This window comes from Ambystoma mexicanum, chromosome 1p, assembly GCF_040938575.1.
Source record: "Ambystoma mexicanum isolate Mex_15411 chromosome 1p, UKY_AmexF1_1, whole genome shotgun sequence".
NCBI lineage: Eukaryota > Metazoa > Chordata > Amphibia > Caudata > Ambystomatidae > Ambystoma > Ambystoma mexicanum.
The window spans coordinates 678773199-678790783 of NC_090921.1; the positions used below are offsets into that span (position 1 = coordinate 678773199).

The window sequence follows — 17585 nt, forward strand, 5'->3', positions numbered from 1 at the left end:
ATGTTTCGGCCAAAAAAGTATAACAACAAGCTTTCTTCTGGATATAAACACAAACATATTTATATTGCGAAAGGATCCTACTTTGTTGAGGTAAGAACTTGGGGTGATCCTGTTGCTTGAGACAGGTTTTGAATTTTGTTTTCTGTGGAAATAACGACTCTTTAATATATGTCTCCAATCTTACGAGGCTTAGACGGTCTTGCAAATGTAACTTTTAAAAACTCCCCTGATCTCTGGGCTAATATTCTGCTGAATTGATAACAGCATATCGAAAATTCAGTGTGGTTCCTACATTTTGGAAAAACGTGTACGTAATTCCAATTTATTTTCAAGAAGGGGAATAGGCTAAACCCTGAAAATGATAGGCCTGTGGCATTGTTAGCTATTGCAGGTAAAACATTTTCTTCAATAATGCTGCACCATCTGGACAAGTGGGCCATGGAAAAAGACCAATTAGATAAACTGCAATCAGGCTTTTGGAAGTACCTTGGAACCACCCTAAATGGTTTGACTACGTTTTACAGGGGGATGCATGGAAAAGGGCAAGGACAATCTATGCAGCTTTTATCAATTTAACTGCCGCTTTTGATAAGGTAAACAGATCTAGATTATGGTGGAAACTTTCAAACTGGGGAATACTGGAACTAATTTAGTACTTCTTATAGGTTTGCACTAGGGAACTGGTTTGCAGGTCCTCCTGAATAGTGGTAGCCTAATGTACGATGATTTCCAACCTATAGGCGCCTTCGTTAGGGCTGGCCCTGTCCCCAGCCCTTCTTAATCCCCGTGCAATTCCCGTGAGGAGAAGACACTTTCTTGCTGCTGCTGCTGTATTTTGTCAACGTGCAATGGGAGTTCTAAGAACTCGCGCATTTCCATCTCGCCTGCTCGCTCGCTTCCAGGAGGAGGCGGAGCGCTGTGCCGTCACGTGACTGATCACCTGACCTATCCAGGCACATAAAACAGAGCTCAGCACACCCTTGCGGCGTTAAGCCCGACAGGCGTAAAGGCCAACGGCTGTTGAGCGGCTGTTTGGCGCTGGTGGCGCTATAATCAGGGAGACTGCGGAGGAACTACCTCTTTGATCCCTTTTGAGCCCCCACTCCCTCTGTGCAGTGCACACAGGCAACATATTGAGTACTTTAGGTGGTTCCAGCTAGTCTGCCTACGGCTAGCATTATTGTACTCTCTGCAATGACTGCCCAATCAGGCCAGGGAGGCCCCTAAACAAGGAGGAAAACGATTCAACAATGACGGATGCAGAATCCGTGGACAGCCTTGAAGGCAGACCGGCTTCAGACACTTCAAAGGTAAGCACTGCTTCACGAAAACACGCGTCTAAAGCGTAACCTGAAACGGTTGATTTAACAGGAACAAAGCAATCACTGTTAATTGCTGTGTCCCCTTCCGACCCCTCTATGACTTCTCCCTCGCACGATAAATCCTTTGATGCCCCAACAACGAACACAACGTGCGCAGCAGGCAGCAAAGAGGTGTCAGAACGAGTAACAAATGACTGTCGGTTGTCACCAGGAAATTCCGAAAATCCTCTTACCCTGACAAGTTTTGCTCAAGCTAATCCTACTGCTCCTGTGCCACCTCCTGCACTGCCCATATCGCCACTACAAACCATTGGTAATCAGATAGTTGACGGAGGCGCACACACTATGTCTGACGCCATCCTAAAGGGGGCAGTGGGAGCTACAGGGTCTGAGGGATCTGTGCCGGCACTCACGCCTGGGGACGCCGAAACAAATGATTCATTAGAGAAGGCTGTTCCACACATAAATGTACCTCAACAAAGGCCACTACTAACTCTTGACAACTTACTTCCGATTGGCCTAAACTTGTCAAGAACATTTTCATTCAACAATACATCTCAAGCCACGCCTAACCAGATCACCTCAGAAACAGCTGATGAATTTTTTTCCCCTTTTGAACTTACGGATGCAGAACTAATGGAAGCCTCACAAGATGAGGAGGGAAATGGGCGCCTACTTGAATCTGATGAAATAATATTAACTACACAGACCTTAGACACAGACCACGCAACTGTAAGAACCATTCCGGCAACTGTTGACACACCGCGGAGAGCTCCTCGGTTTCTACAATCCAAGGAATATACGACGTCTAACACCATTCAGTCTCTCCATGGCTACACAACTGCAAAAGGCAGTCGGCAACATACATTCCAACAATACAGTCGCAATCACATCGACCATGCTGATCTCCTTCATAGATTGTGTGACAACATGGGACACATGCAGATGGGGAACTTCAATAAAATTTGTTCGCCAATACGTGACAAACAAAATGGCGGTGGTACAGGAGAAAGTACCTCAAGTACACCTCACGTCAAGCCAAGAGGTCCAACATTTAACATGGACCCCTCCAGTAAATCGAGAAATGAGAATTTAAAGTCTACAACATTACAATCTTCTCAGGAATTACCTATTACCACGGCCGCTACCTCGACGCTGGCAAAAGATCCCAATTTGGAGAATTCAAACAGTTCACCTTTAAGTCTGTCAGACAAAACCAGCACTGAGTCAAAACCAAGTTTGTCCTCAGCAGCTGCAATGCAGATCTACAATAATGTTCTAGCAGCCTCGTCTGCGGCACTCCTTCCGTTTTTGAAAATGTATGAGTCACTCCACGAGGCCTACAAAGACCAGACGTCACTCATAATAACTCTAAAAGAAAAAATTGATAAATTCGACTCTGTGACACACTTCCTGCAACTACGGTCGACACAAGAAGCAGAACAAACATTAAGATGGCAAGAGCGCCTAAGTGACCTCGCAGCGCGTCACCACTGCCAGAATGACTCTTTAGCCGACGGTTTGCTTGAAGCCGTAAAATGGATGAGACATTCAGCCATGATGAACCCAAGCATCGAAACTACAAAGCTTCAAGTGCCCTCACGATCGAGCAAAGATCCTCACAACCAGCAAGTTCAAACACAGAATACAAATGCAAATGTTTTAATTTCGAACAACACTGATGCAGCTAGTGAATCTTCAACTACGACCGGCCAGCAAGAAGTTAGAGTCCAGGTCGTGCAACCCCCCGAGTGTGGTTCTGTGTCTTTCCCGAACGAACAAGCAATCTGTTTCAATCCAAAACTGACTTCCAAAATATCTACAGCCTCATTTGGAATCTTCGAAGGTCCGGCAAAATCACTAAAGGTTTCCACGAGGCAAGTTCAAACAACCCAGACACCGAAAGGCAGGCAGTCAGAGCCTGGGAAAAAATTGCCAGACCCTGAAAAACATGTACAGCATTCAAAGTCACAGAAATTCATCAGAAACGTAACACACGACTGTAGAGTTGGCTTATTCGAAAGAGCTGAACAGCCAAAAATTGATGACCAAAAAATTGTTCAGGAAGTCACAAACCACAGTAGAGGAGGCCGTCATGTCTCTCCGACAAGCAAGAGACAAAGAGTTGACGCAGACCGTGAAAGTCCCATGAGCAAGTCACAGGGATCAGCAATCGATATATCCAACTTTTCTACTTACTCTGATGAAGGCACAGCCGATCGCTTAATCGTCCCTTCCAATATGGCCACCGATGACATCCAACATGAATCCTCGCATAGGCTAAATCCAAGAGCGGGACAGGAGGCAACCTATGATAATTGGTGGACAAAGCGTGAGGACTGTCTAAATCTGCCTATATGCCTTAACCCAAAAAATCCCCGACAGCATGAAAAAAAGCAGGTCCGATACTCATCAAAAGCATCCACATCTTCGAGATCTGGAGCTAACTCGCTAATCTGCAAATTGAAACTACAAAATCTACATCGAGAAGACCATGATTTGAACCTGAACCGCAAAAATGTACTGAAACTATTTTCTTGCATTCCATCCCTCAGAACGATTTTGTCGGAGGACATTCAAATAGTTGAGTATGCTTCTGAAAAGTGTTGTGACCAGGTACTGCTACACATTTCCTCAGGATCAGTTCGCAATACGATTCTGAATGCACTAGAGGAATTGTTAACATTTGGGTTCGACATATCGGTGGAACCGACGAGCTTCAGGTCTGACATCGAAATGTCCAATACAAAAGACACCTTTCAAGGGACCCAAGAACAACGACGTGCTGAGCTTCGTAGAGAAATGGCAATCTCAGTAACCTCATGTAACCTTCAGTGAAAAATGGCAGCCACACTAACATCTCTGATCGACGTTAGCCATCAATCAGCAGTAAAAAGTGTACTCGTGAATTTATTTCATGGAATACTAGAGGATTCACTCACCTATTCAACAAATTTGAGGCTGACCTGGAAAGGGTCTTTGTCATTTGTCTTCAGGAGACATGGTTGTGCGAGCCACCATCGAGGGACGGATTCCAGACTCTATTAAATCCTGCAATAAAAAATGTAAAGGGGCGACCCTCTTCTGGTTTGGTCATTATGATCAAAATAAACAGCAGGTGGCGCCTTGTTGATTCCTCCAGTCCTAATCCGTTCGTACAAAGTGCACTGCTCCAAACTACAGACGAAGACCAAGAAACAAGGAAACCCCTTCTTATAATAAATAGTTACTGGAATCCGGCAAAAATAAGCACCAAAAAATTCATAGACTCAATAACAACCTGCATTGATCAGACATTGCTAAACTACAAGAATCTATCAATAATCTGTGCAGGCGACTTAAACTGCTCCTGGTTCAAATTCGATCATGCAACCAAGCAGTTCAAATTATCATCATACGATGAAGTAAAAAGTCGGGAGTCCAAATGGAGGCAGGCGCTATGCAATAGAAATTGCAATATGGTAAATGGACAAGTTCCGGCCGACAAACCACCCCAAAAAACCTGGTCATCCCCATACGCCCAATCAATAATTGATTACTTTTGGGTATCAAAAAGTTTCTTTGAAAGTGACATAAGACTATCAATAAGCTCAATGTCAAGTAGTGATCACAATCTGCTTCGGTTGGCCTGTATGGTAGAATGGACGATTGAGCAAAGAAAATACGATCTCGTAATTTCCGTAAACAGCGGCGGAAACCGGCTGAAGATGGATAGACCAACGATAGAGAAAATAAGCCAGAAATTACGGCGGACCTCTGAACAGTCTGTAAACTACGCACCGTTACTATTTGATTTCATCACAGTCAAATCCGCTGATCGTACAATGGGCTCCAAACATAAACACCTCTCATCTTCAATCCTGACACAAGCAAAACAAGTTATGAGACGAGATATAAGAACCCTAAAGAAGTCCCACAAATCGGACAGCGACACAAATGCAATCAACAACGCCATACGCATACGTCGCCAAAAATACCGTAACTGGCTAAAATCGCAAAAATCGATAATTGAGCAAGATCAAGCTGAGTACCTGATGAGGCATTTAGTCCAAAAGAATTCCCGAGAAATCTGGGCAATTTTGAACGCAGGAAACTCGAAGCACCAGTCACTACCATCGAACGAGATTGATGCCGACTCATGGGAACAGCATTATGGCAACATCTTTTGTAAAACAGCTAATGAGGACGCTAGAAAACCTGCACAAGAGACAATATCTTGGGAACCTCGAATAACAGGACCAGACATAAGACTCGCCATACGATCCCTGAAAAATTCCCACGCAGCAGGCCCAGATTTAATATCAAACATGATGTTGAAAAAGAACGAGGAGAAATGGGCAATCTTCATCGAACTATTATTCGCCCATGTGCTTACATCAGCAACGATACCTGACTCCTGGCGGGACGCAATCATAGTGCCAATCTACAAAAAGGGCAATCGGGCAGATCCAATCAACTATCGCCCGATTGCCCTGCTGGACACTATAGGTAAAATCTTTGCATCTTTTTTACGTCAAAGGCTGGCTGCGTGGTCTATGTCAGAACAAATCCCTGATATCCGGCAAACAGGTTTTACCAAAGGCGTGGGGGTGGAGGTGAACCTGTTGCTCCTAAACATTCTCAAATTAGAAAGCCAAAAGGCAAAGACGAGACTATTTCTCGCCTTCATAGATCTGAGGGGTGCTTTCGACAGTGTAAACCGAAACAAACTGTGGCAAAAACTGGCAAATTGGAACTGTCCAAGAAACCTCATCGAGCCAATTAGAGCACTATATACACAAACCACCGTCAGCATAAGACTAAACAACGAAGGCACCCTATCCAAGCGGATACCAACCAGCATGGTTGTGAAACAGGGATGCCCATTAGCTACTGAACTCTTTAAATTGTTTATTTCTGACATCCCTGCTCATCGCAAAGATGTGCGATGTTTTCCACCAAAACTGAATAACATCGAAGTAGGATGCATAATATATGCTGATGATGTGGTTTTACTGGACAGAACCGAGATAGGCTTGCAACGCCAATTAACAAACCTTCATGACTACCTGCACAAAAATGACCTGGAGCTAAATATTGAAAAAACTAAGATCATTATTATTAGCCAAAATCGTCCGAAAAGACAAAAAATCTTCAAGTGGAAAATCGATGACATCTGTCTTGAAACAGTCAATTCAATCAGATATTTGGGAATCATCTTTAACAACTCAGTCCATGAACATCACTGGAAAGTTGACATGGTCAATCGTATGACTCAATTTGGCATTCATAGACAGTCGCTGAACAAAACGTTTGGCAAGTTCACTTTAACACCGGTCTTGATTTTCTATACCCAAAAGGTAGTTCCAGCAATCACCTTTGGATCAGAATCCGGTTGGAACATAGATGTCTCGTTTTGGCAAAAATTGGAAGGAATCTTCTGGCGGCGTGTTCTGAAGCTTCCAACCCACATATCAATGACCCAAATCAGATACGAACTTTCACTGAATTCTCTACATTCGCATGTAATGTGGAAGTCCTTAACAGTAATGCGAAAGATGAATTTGTCTCCGACAGCCCCTGCATTCCAAATTTTCTCTGCGACAAGTAACACAGGGAATTCGAAACTTCTCGATGAGTGGAAGCAAATCATGCTGAGAATCTTAGCCACTGCTGATCTTAACCTGAACGATCTACTAGAGAGACCACAACTAGCAAAAAAAAAGTTCGAACAATGGTGCTGGATTTCGAACAATGATTCACGTCTCTTGAAACCGACCACCTTAGACGCTGGAGTTGGGGCACTTAAGCTAAATGTTACAAGCAACTACCTAAAACACTGCCCGTCTCGACATCATCGTGAGCAGTTCCTAAGGTTTCGTTTAAATGCCATAAAAACGAAAGAAATGATGTGGAGTCGTCACTTTAAAGAAGTGAGTAACAATATATGTCGTTTCTGTCACTGTGAAACCGAAACTTCTGAACATCTCCTCACTAGATGCAAAGATACCACCGCCAAACGGATGACGCATCTGGGAGACTTCATTCCTGTGGACTGTATTAGTCGAGATTGGTGGTCATATGCGGCAGCCGGACACTGTATAAAATTAAGCTGTGCCGTAGTTGACTACTTGGACTCTCTACGTCTTGACACAAACTTTATTTGAAACAACGTTTCATCCAGGATTTTCAGAAGTGGCTCGAGTGGACGGTAATAGTCTGATGGACCTTTGCTTGTTTTGGAGAAGTCCTCTTCTCTTTTTCTTCTTCTTCCTTCTTTTTGGATACATAGGACCACATTGTAATAAAAGTCTGATGTCACAATGCTTGCATTGAGACATGTCAGACTGGTGTTTCAATAAAAAAAAAAAAAAAAATCTATAAATATCAGATCGAGGGGAAGAGTTAGAGAATACCAGGTCCTTTCCCCCAAAGTATTGGTGCAATGAAGATACAATGGCATATTTATGCAGATGATTTAGCTTTGCTTTATTATACCCCATTGGGTTACAGAGGAGTTTATGGAAGCTAATGGCATGACGTTTAATGGTGAATACACAAAAATAATTATCTTTTCAAAAGCAGCTAAGCAAATTCCCTTTAATTGGAAATTAAATTATGTTAGTTTGTTGTTAAACAACTAATTTACCTAGACTATTACCTTTTGAGAATATGGTCAAATTTAGACTTGTTCAACAGAATAAGTGCTAAGGCTTGTGTTTTATGCTCCCAGATACCGAGGCGTAACTATACATTTGGCTGCTCTCAGTAATGCCATTCATAAAGTATTTCAAATGAAGGCCATTCAGGCACTTGTCTATGGGGCAGATTGTTTTATTTAGAAGATCTTAAAATATGGGGTACAATTGAAGGAATTATATAGAAAAAAAGTCTAAGATTTTCCAGTATGTGTTTCAATGCCAGTAATAAGGTATGAACTTGGTTTAATTTCAATTCAAGCTATAATTAGATGGAAGTTATTATTAAGTAAGGGTTTGAATTGACCAGGTCATTCTTTGCTTGAATACTTAAAGAAGGCTTTGGGGGATCTTTCTTTAATTGAAATTAAGCACTGGATTGCAAAGTGTGATTCACTTTTTGCAGCTGGTAGATATTCCATTAGATCTGCTTCTTTCGAATCTGGAGGCTGCTAAAAGGAAACTCTGGTTAGGCAATTGGTGTTTCACAAAGACCCTAATCTCCAAGTACTCATTTTACGCTCTATTCAATTTGCAAGTTAAGGAACTGGGTGTTATTCCCTCCATATTTGATTACATTTCTGCATCAATTTGTGAGGAAACAGTGTATGAGGATACGCTTCAATCTATTTCATACTCTTGAGGTCTTAGGACCCGCCAGAATATTGCCAGGGAAGAGCAAGGCTGTAGATCATGTGTTTCTGTCCGCTGGAAACATTAGAAAATCTTTTATTACAATGCCCTGTTTTGACTCTATTTAGAGAACATTAATTTGGGAGGGTTTGTTCATAATTTTGTGAATATTTCAGAAACAAATTTTGGGATGAGAATTTTTGTTGGTATCCAAGTATTGTTAGTTTTAGCAACAATCCTTTTTGTATAGTTTTTAATACCAGAAAATGCATTAAGGAAGGTTGATTGAATAATGAGGGGCTTATTGAGTTAGGTCTGTGTACTATATATATGATATTTTGTATACTTGGGCATTGATATGCTTTTGTTGGTTGTATGTCTTACTTATAATTGGAATATTACTAAGTGTATTTATATTTATTCGTGTTTTATATGTTTACGGTTTGTTGTAAACCAATGCACAATAAATACAAATGTCTCTTATCCCTATGTTTAGTATCCTTAGTCCTGTTATTCAGCCCAGCCCTTCAAGAACAATACATGCACCTTAATACAAGACAGAGTGTACCCTGGGTTACAACCCTGGCTCCTCACTTGTGGGACCCACCGGGGCATTGCAGTATCTTCCCAAATTGTATATTCATTAATGCAGTCTCTACAAGAAGATGCTGTGCAACCCATGATTCTGCCAGGGAGCATTTGCCACCCTCTGCGGCTCCCATTTTAGAGTTCTTTTTCTCGTGAGGTAAAGATGTATGTCAGAAGTTCCAGGTGATGGTATTACAATCCATGAAAAATACACAAATGCTTGTGACCCAAGTAATTAGCAGTTGGCATTTCATGCATGAGTTGCACATAAAGCAAGCTCACTTGTTTGTCACCTGTGACAAATTTGTATTAAATACTATTCCATAAATAGTATTCATTTTAGTCTACCATAGGGAACCCCTGGCTTCAGCGTTCCCACTCACCTAAAATTCCAACACTACAGTGTTAAAAAATATACTCTTCACTAGTTTTGAATAGGAGCAATGTATGGCAGTGGCATATTTGTTTTTCTCTCATGATTAGAGTAGGACCGCTTTGTTTACCTGGCCTCCATCAAATATATACGTCGCATAGTTAATGAAGAATCTGCTACTTTACTCTCTTAGGACAGTTTTTATTATTATAATTGTTCTTTTATAACACGCTTAATACCAACCAGTGGTTTCTAAGCACGGGATCGGGATTTCGAACCTGTGTCGCGCTGCTTTGTCTTGCTTCCAAGACCAATGCGTTGCCCCTGAGCTATCCTTGCTCCCCATACCCACTCTCATCAATCTTTAGCGGGCTATACTGGTGTTCCCTTCTTTCCATGTGTGATATAAAATCCGGCTTATGGGGTAACCAGGAGAATTCGGGACAGGCAGGCGCTTCTGAAAAGCCAATACGGCTAGTACATTTTGAGTCGCATACCTTGCTTTGCCTGAAAGCGTTTCATAATCATCTACCCTGAGGCCGGCCCTTATTCCTAAAGGCTAGTGCACAGAGTTTCAAAGACTAGTGCTCTGATCATCCATGTCCTGATGGAAACTAGCCTCTTCCAAACCCTCTTGAAGGATGGTTCCCAGTTGTCATCTATACAGTGTATTCCATACTGCTGGTCCCCGGCTCACAGGAGCCCATCTTATAAGCTGCGGAGGTTGCAGGGTTTTGCACACAAGAACCTAACTCGCTCCACTGTTGTGCACCTTGTTTCCCTAGGAATAAGAAGATCTTCGAAGTGCCAGACCCACTCGATCCTGGAGCCGACCGATTCCGCGTCCATGACATGGAACTAAAGGAGGAGTGGCAGGATGAGGAGTTCCCCAGGTAGGAAACACACATGGATGTTGTTCAAGGATCACGGCAACCCATGGGTACCCTGGCATAAAGGTTGCCCAGGCTCATGAGATGCCACATGTTGCACGCTGGAAGAAAAGACAATGATGCACAAGTTCTGCAGATGTTTGGGGAATGTCGCATTTAAAATACTTGTTGTAATGCTGTAGGTTAAAGGGTGCAAGTTTAGATGTTGCCTGCTTTTCATGAAGACGGAATAAATGTCAAAGATTGTTCATTTCACAGGCCTCTCCCAGAAGCGACAGCAGAAGAGTCTGAGGAGGACTGCCCCGGAGACAGCAGGTCAGGTGAGAAGAGGCCATGGGCTGGCACAAAAGAAGAGGAACACACGCGCTGTGGAACTTGAAGGTGTTTGGGGAGGGGGTATCCTGGAAACACAGCGCCATACCAGGGGATGTCTGGTCGCTTTCACTCTCTAAAATTACTCCAAAGATCTTAATTCCGAATCATCATAATAGAAAGTGGAAATGTGACCAGGCTGCAGAGGGGCAGGGGCGGGAGATCGCAGAGGGAGCATGGAGCAACACAGGTGATTTGAGTGTAGGGCCACATGGGACTGTTTTCTTCAGGCTATCATATTCCAGTTTCGATGTAACAGTGGTTCAGATTTGGGAGGTGCCCCTCCTGCACATTTTAGAAATTCGAAATCCAGGCGGTGTCCAACACGATTTATATTTCTTTGTCCACCCTGGCGCGCTATTTTATTTTAATCTACAACAGCCCCACACTCTTTTAATTGATAGTATTTCAAGTGTAAACAAAACTCGCTGTACGTGACCTTTATGTGTCCCCAGAAACTAAAGTACGGTTGAGGAGGGACAGTTCTGGCCTATCATAATGATGTGTTATTTATATAGCGCTTACAACTAAAAGCTGTACATAGAAAATATTTGCTTACGTCTTCCCAACCGAAGTTGCTACTTCAGAGAGACGAAAGGCTGAGTGGGAGTAGCATTTTTGATAAACATGTGGGGCCAGATTACAGACATTTTGCACCAGTGCAATTTGTCACTGGATTAATACTAAGGTGCCTTAGTGCAAAATAAAAATGGTGACATTTTAGAAATCCTGTGCACTATTACAAGTTAACCTTTGTAAGGTAATAGAGCTAGGGAAAAGTGCTCCCTTGGGCAAACATCTCTTTTTGCACCAGAATAAAATGTGCACGTTTGCTAATACGGAATGGTGTTAGCACTAGGGCAAAGTTTGCCCTGGTGCAAATATGATTGAAAAATACATGCTTTTGCACTAGGGCAACTGTGAGTATACTGGGATTATTGTACTAGAAATATGTTGTTACCATGCAGAATGTAAGTATACTCACATTGCATAACTGGGATTACACTGGATTATCACACTAGAAATATGTTGTTAGCATGCACAATGACAATGGGAGTATACTCACATTGCATAACTGGGATTATACTGGAATTATCACACTAGAAATATGTTGTTAGCATGACAATGGGAGTATACTCACATTGCATAACTGGGAGTATACTGGGATTATCACACTAGACATCTCAATTTAGCATGAAGAATGGAAGTATATTCAGATTGCATAACTGGGATTATACAGGGTTATCACAATAGAAAACTAAATTTAGCACGCAGAAGGGAAGTATACTCACATTGCATAACTGGGGGTATACTGGGATTATCACACTAGACACCTATATTTAGCATGCAGAATGGACGTAAACTCACATTGCATAACTGGGAGTATACTGGGATTATCACACCAGACATCTACATTTAGCTTGCAGAAGGGAAGTATTCTCACATTGCATAACTGGGAATATACTGGGATTATCACACTAAACCTCTATATTTAGCTTGCAGAAGGGAATCATACTCACATTGCATAACTGGGAGTATACTGGGATTATCACAACAGACATCTATATTTAGTTTGCAGAAATGAAGTATACTCACATTGCATAACTGGGAGTATACTGGGATTATCACAACAGACATCTATATTTAGCATGCAGAAAGGAAGTATACTCACATTGCATAACTGGGAATATACTGGGATTATCACACTAGACATCTATATTTAGCATGCAGAAGAGAAGTATACTCACACTAGACATCTATATTTAGTTTGCAGAAGGGAAGTATACCCACATTGCATAACTGGGAGTGTACTTGGATGGTGCAAATTGCAAATGTCAAATTTAGAACATTCTGGGATATTGAAAATTGAAGGTAGGCTGGGATTATCAAACAACAAATATACTTGGGTGGAACAAACTGGGAATATATTGGGATGATTGACATGCACCGTTGTCATGGAGGGGAGAGGGGCATCACAGCAACGCCCATCCTAACCAGCACGCAAGCCAATAGCATGTACTACCTGGGGCAGAGTCTTTACTGTAGGCTGCGTTTCTTCTGCTGCTGCCAATCCAGACCCTACATCACAGCTGGGGGCCCTCGCCTCTACTACTTCTGTCAGCAGAAAGTAAAAACTTCTGGGAGAGGTAGGCAAGGCGGGCAATGGTGCGGTAACTGAACATAATGCAAATGTGCCATTATTTGCTAACCATGTTCCAAGTGGGTATACTGTAGATTAGCAATGATGTGCTACATCAGCACACTTGAAAGCCCCCATAATATGCTATGCCAGGTGGGCATAACTGAAAAGTACAGCACTGTGATACTGACTATACTGGAAACTAGCCGGGTTCATATGTACACAAAACCTCGACAGAATAATATGTATTCAAAATAATTGGTAGCTGGCAGTTGCATCGCCATTTTGAATTGTGTCTGCTTCATAATTTGACAGTGCATGCCACTTTTTTCCTGAGGGGACTGATTAAAATGAATGAACTATTGAATGTGAATGTGACGGAACACGTGTTACGACTGTTTCCAATGGGATTTGTGCCTAAAAGCTTTTCCCTGGTAGACTGGGCTCACCAAAACACGGCCACATGGCACAGAAAGAAAGCTGTCCTCCTTTGCTTAGATCACAGAACAGGGAAACCATTGCCAATCCTGGAAGGGTCGCCTGCGTGGGGGATATTACCACATCCGGCAGGGCGACGCTTTTGTACTCCAATTTGTCATGTTGCAAAACTTTTTTTTTTAAAAAACATAATCCAGGGAGAATGAAAATGTGCTCTATTTTATTTCAGAATCCTTTCCTCGGGTGGGAAAGATGAGCAGATGTTTTGTATTTGTACTTATTGTGTTTATATAGCGCTTTACCCCAAAGCGCTTGACGCGAAGGAGACAGCGCAGGTCATTGTGCGCTCTGTGTCAGCCCAGGAGTGTTAGAAGTGCCTGTGGCAATGGCGGTCCTGATCTGTGTGGGTGTCACATCCGCCATGTCTACTAGCGTTCAAACAAAACGATGCGTGCTAACTTGTGTAAAGTGATAGGAGAAGAGGCGTGCATTATTTACAGGGCAGTGATTACAGCACTCATAGCATTAAAGGTAATGTCACCTTAACCGAGCCAGACCCTGTTAGGCCATTCGCTCTGCGCATGCGGGACGTCATGATGCCATATTTGTAGACGTAGAAATGTAAATGGCCGCCCGTGTAAGGGAAAGATCAGGCATTGCATTGCTGATCCATTTTGAGATTCTTCAGGTTTTGTCAGTACACTGTAGAGATGGAGTCTTTCATTAAAATAGACTGTGCCCTTATATAGAAAATCATCCCGCAAAATACACGCCGGCAGGGTTCATTTTCCAAGCCAAACACAGAAGAGCAGGAGTGAAACAATAGAAGTGCATGGACGGGGGCCATGGCTTGGCACGTCATCAGTAAGATGGCTACCTAAGTTTCACCGGCAGCGAGAAGGTGTAAAACGCATTTTGACCCTCTCCTGGCGCCCCAAATCTGCTCAATGGTGGGGCTGTGACCGTCCTGGGTCTCTGGCTATTGTGGAGCGTTTTTCTGAGCTCTGGGAGTGCCGACATTCCGAGGGACGGGCCTGATGGTGGTCGGTGTTATGGGTGGGCCAATTCTCATGTGCTTGTGTGTGCTAGTGTTCCTGAGTGAGGCAGCGTCATGACAATGTCATGACGCTCCTCTAATAAAAGGGGCTCTGCTGGCACGTAATAGTGCATCAGAGCCCCAGGAAGCGGTAACTCGTGTCTGTGGCTATTTTGTGGGGGCTTGCAGGGGCGTAGAAGACCCATAAAATCTGGGGGGGATAGGGGACACCTTGGGACTTTGCTTTTTTTTTGTCAAAGAACTCGATAAGTAAGAATACCACCTGTCACACAGACATTAAGGTACAGATTCGGGAGATCTAAATCAGGAGGCCAAACGTATGATACAAAAAATGAACCGATGGTGCAGTAGGATACCTACACACCACCGACCATTAAACAGGAACACACACTGCCACAATGTGCAGACCACTCACACAAGCGTGCACTGCATGCTTTCGAATTGTGTACCGGCTAGCTTTCCTTGGGTTGAGGTATAATCTGTAATACGGAAGGAAGCAGGCCCACAACACGCAGATTCCCCCTCCAAAGTTACAAAGATGGACGTGCCTGATTGTGCATTGAGTGGTCGTGATTGGTTCTCTCCTGCCTACTACAGCCGTGTCAGAAACCCCCCCATGAGGAAACAAGGCAAGAACGAGGGCGACCACCCATTGCATCAAAAACAGATATCTAAAGACGAAACGCGCCCATTAGCACGTCATTGCATTCCCCACGGCTACAGACTGGATGGAGGGCTGCCATATGTTCAGCTCGTGCAGAATCCTAGTAAACCTGGGGCCGAATTACAGAAACCTTGCAGCAGCCCAAGTGCAGTGTTCCCAAGATATGTGCGCAAGTGCTAAAAGTGCCCGAGTGCAAACAACCTATCATTTCAAAGCCTTACTTTTTACACCAGGGTAATGTGCGTCCTAGTGCTTAAAAGTGTGACTAGGGATCGTATCAGCAGTAGGGTAAGCTTTGCACTGGTGTAACATGCACTGAAATATTCTTTTGCACTAGGGCAATGTTTTCCCAAATGCCAATGCCACGCAAAATGGCACTTGCACAAGTGCAAAGATTCAGTAACCAGGGACGCAGAATGGACTGTCCTTGCAAATAAAGGCCTGGTAACATGAAGTGGATTTGGCTATATGTGTTAAGGATGTTGTCAGAGCATCTTCTCAGTTACCATTGGAATCAGTGATGGATAACTTGCCCCCACCCTGAAGTAACATCACAGGAAGTGATGGAACACAACCTTTCACCCCTTGCCAAAACAGGAAGTGGATTCACATAGCATTGTTTCTCAGTACACTACGAAAAATATTGTAACAATATCAGTGTAATGTGATATACATTTCATACAAGAACGGATCACCATATGTATCGGTAATATCAGCGCGTATAGGCCCATATTACCAAATTACTGTGAATGCAAGAAGATGTGCAAGGCCAGATGATAATGATGTGTTATTATATATCACCCTACCTGTGTGGGTACTCATTTATCAACCTCAGCAGGATGAAAGGTTGAGTTGACCTTGCTGGGAGTCGAACCTGCAAATCACACACACATTGCAGCAGCCAGTGCTCAACCCACTGAACTAGCTTACTGCTGTAGCTATCGGAAAACCAGCCACTCCACAACAAAGAGCCACATGCTGCTGGCCACAGCACATGAGGCCCATTAAAAAAAAGCAAGGGAGAACACAGGGGTAGCAAGGGAGACCTCAGGGGTTCGCAGATGCGACCCTGGCGACCCCGGTCCTAAATGACGTCCATGCTATGCTCAGCTGTGTGCACTATGCTGCCTGAGCGCACACACCTTCTCTCAAACGCCTCCTGCATTATCTGCATATCCTCAAGAGAGCGGAATTAGAGAGGGGGGCCAGGGCCTGCACCCCTCCTCACTCTGTGCAGGTCGATGCAGTTCTACTGTCCCACCTGAGGGGGTGAGCAGGGTATTCCATCTGAGAAATTGAGAGGGGGCATCAGTCTTAATTCTATTAACATTGTTCGCAGGTGCTGCCACTGCATCCTGTGCGTCGTTGCTGCTGCTGGTGGTGGTGGTGGGGTGCGGGGGTTATCAATGTATGCCTTCAGGGTGCTTGTGTGTATTTTTCTTGTATGATTGGGCTAGTGTGAACGTGTTACACCTGTGCGCAGATATGTGCAGAATATAGCACGCATATAGGCGGGGTCGCTGTGCCCAAACAATACCCGAGAGCTCACTGAAAGGTATTTGCGGATTGCAGTGTTAGTGGTGCGGTGGCACTTTCTGCAACCATAGCGGGCCCTATTTACCAAAGTCCCGCAAGGACAAAGGGGACCTTGCAGTGTGTGCGATGGGTCTGAAGGGAGGCCGGTGGGGGGGCGGAATGTACTACACAGTGCCTTCTATTAAGTGCCTTTCCAAACAAAATGAAATTTCAAAATGTCTTCCGGTGCATCGTTAACAAATTGTCAATTTTTGATAAATTCACTAGAAACTGATTTTTTTTTCCAGCTTATTAATATTACATAAATGCACATGTTGTGTATTCGGCGCAGTGAGTGTTGAATGCCACTGACATGCACGTGCTTCAATTCCGACGCCACCGCTGAGTTGGCGGAACTGCACCGGATGCCGCGCACCCACCGATGGGTGCTGCAGCTTGCAATTGCTCTGTGTGTATTCTTTTTCGGCTGTGTGAGCACTGCTCTAGAAAGGCAAGCCCGGGGCAGAGAATATTGCTCTGCCGAGCACAGGTGCTGTAATGTGAACATGGAGACAGGCAGCCGCACCCCATGCAGGAAAACGCAGCACCAAGACAGGTGCCCATTCAGGGCACCCTATACAAGCATTGGCAAAGCCAGCCACAGACAGGGGGGCCACTTTGACTTACGTTGTTAGCTGATAAGTGAGGTCTCTCTATCGTCGAGGCTCAGATTCCAGGTCGAGTCGGCGTCGCCTCGCAGGAGCAGTCTGTCGGCTCGGAGAGTCAGAGACTCTCAGAAGGAGCCGAGCACGCATTACTGCCTGCTGCTAGTGGCTTCTTCTGGAAGGGAGGAGGCTGTGCAGCAATGCACGTGCCGTATGTTGCCCGGGCCCAGCCTGGCTGGGCACGTGACTGC

General features: G+C 44.0%; 1 protein-coding gene across 5 annotated transcripts in view; it reads left to right on the top strand.

Moving 5' to 3' along the window:
* The window catches only part of BNIPL (BCL2 interacting protein like), a 337025-nt gene that overhangs the window by 195807 nt on the left and 123633 nt on the right, over positions 1–17585 (top strand). For all 5 annotated transcript variants that reach the window (XM_069649767.1, XM_069649768.1, XM_069649766.1 and 2 more), the window contains exons 2-3: positions 10379–10486; positions 10742–10803. In XM_069649767.1, the coding sequence (XP_069505868.1) occupies positions 10379–10486; positions 10742–10803 (170 nt within the window). The remainder of the gene's footprint in view (positions 1–10378; positions 10487–10741; positions 10804–17585) is intronic.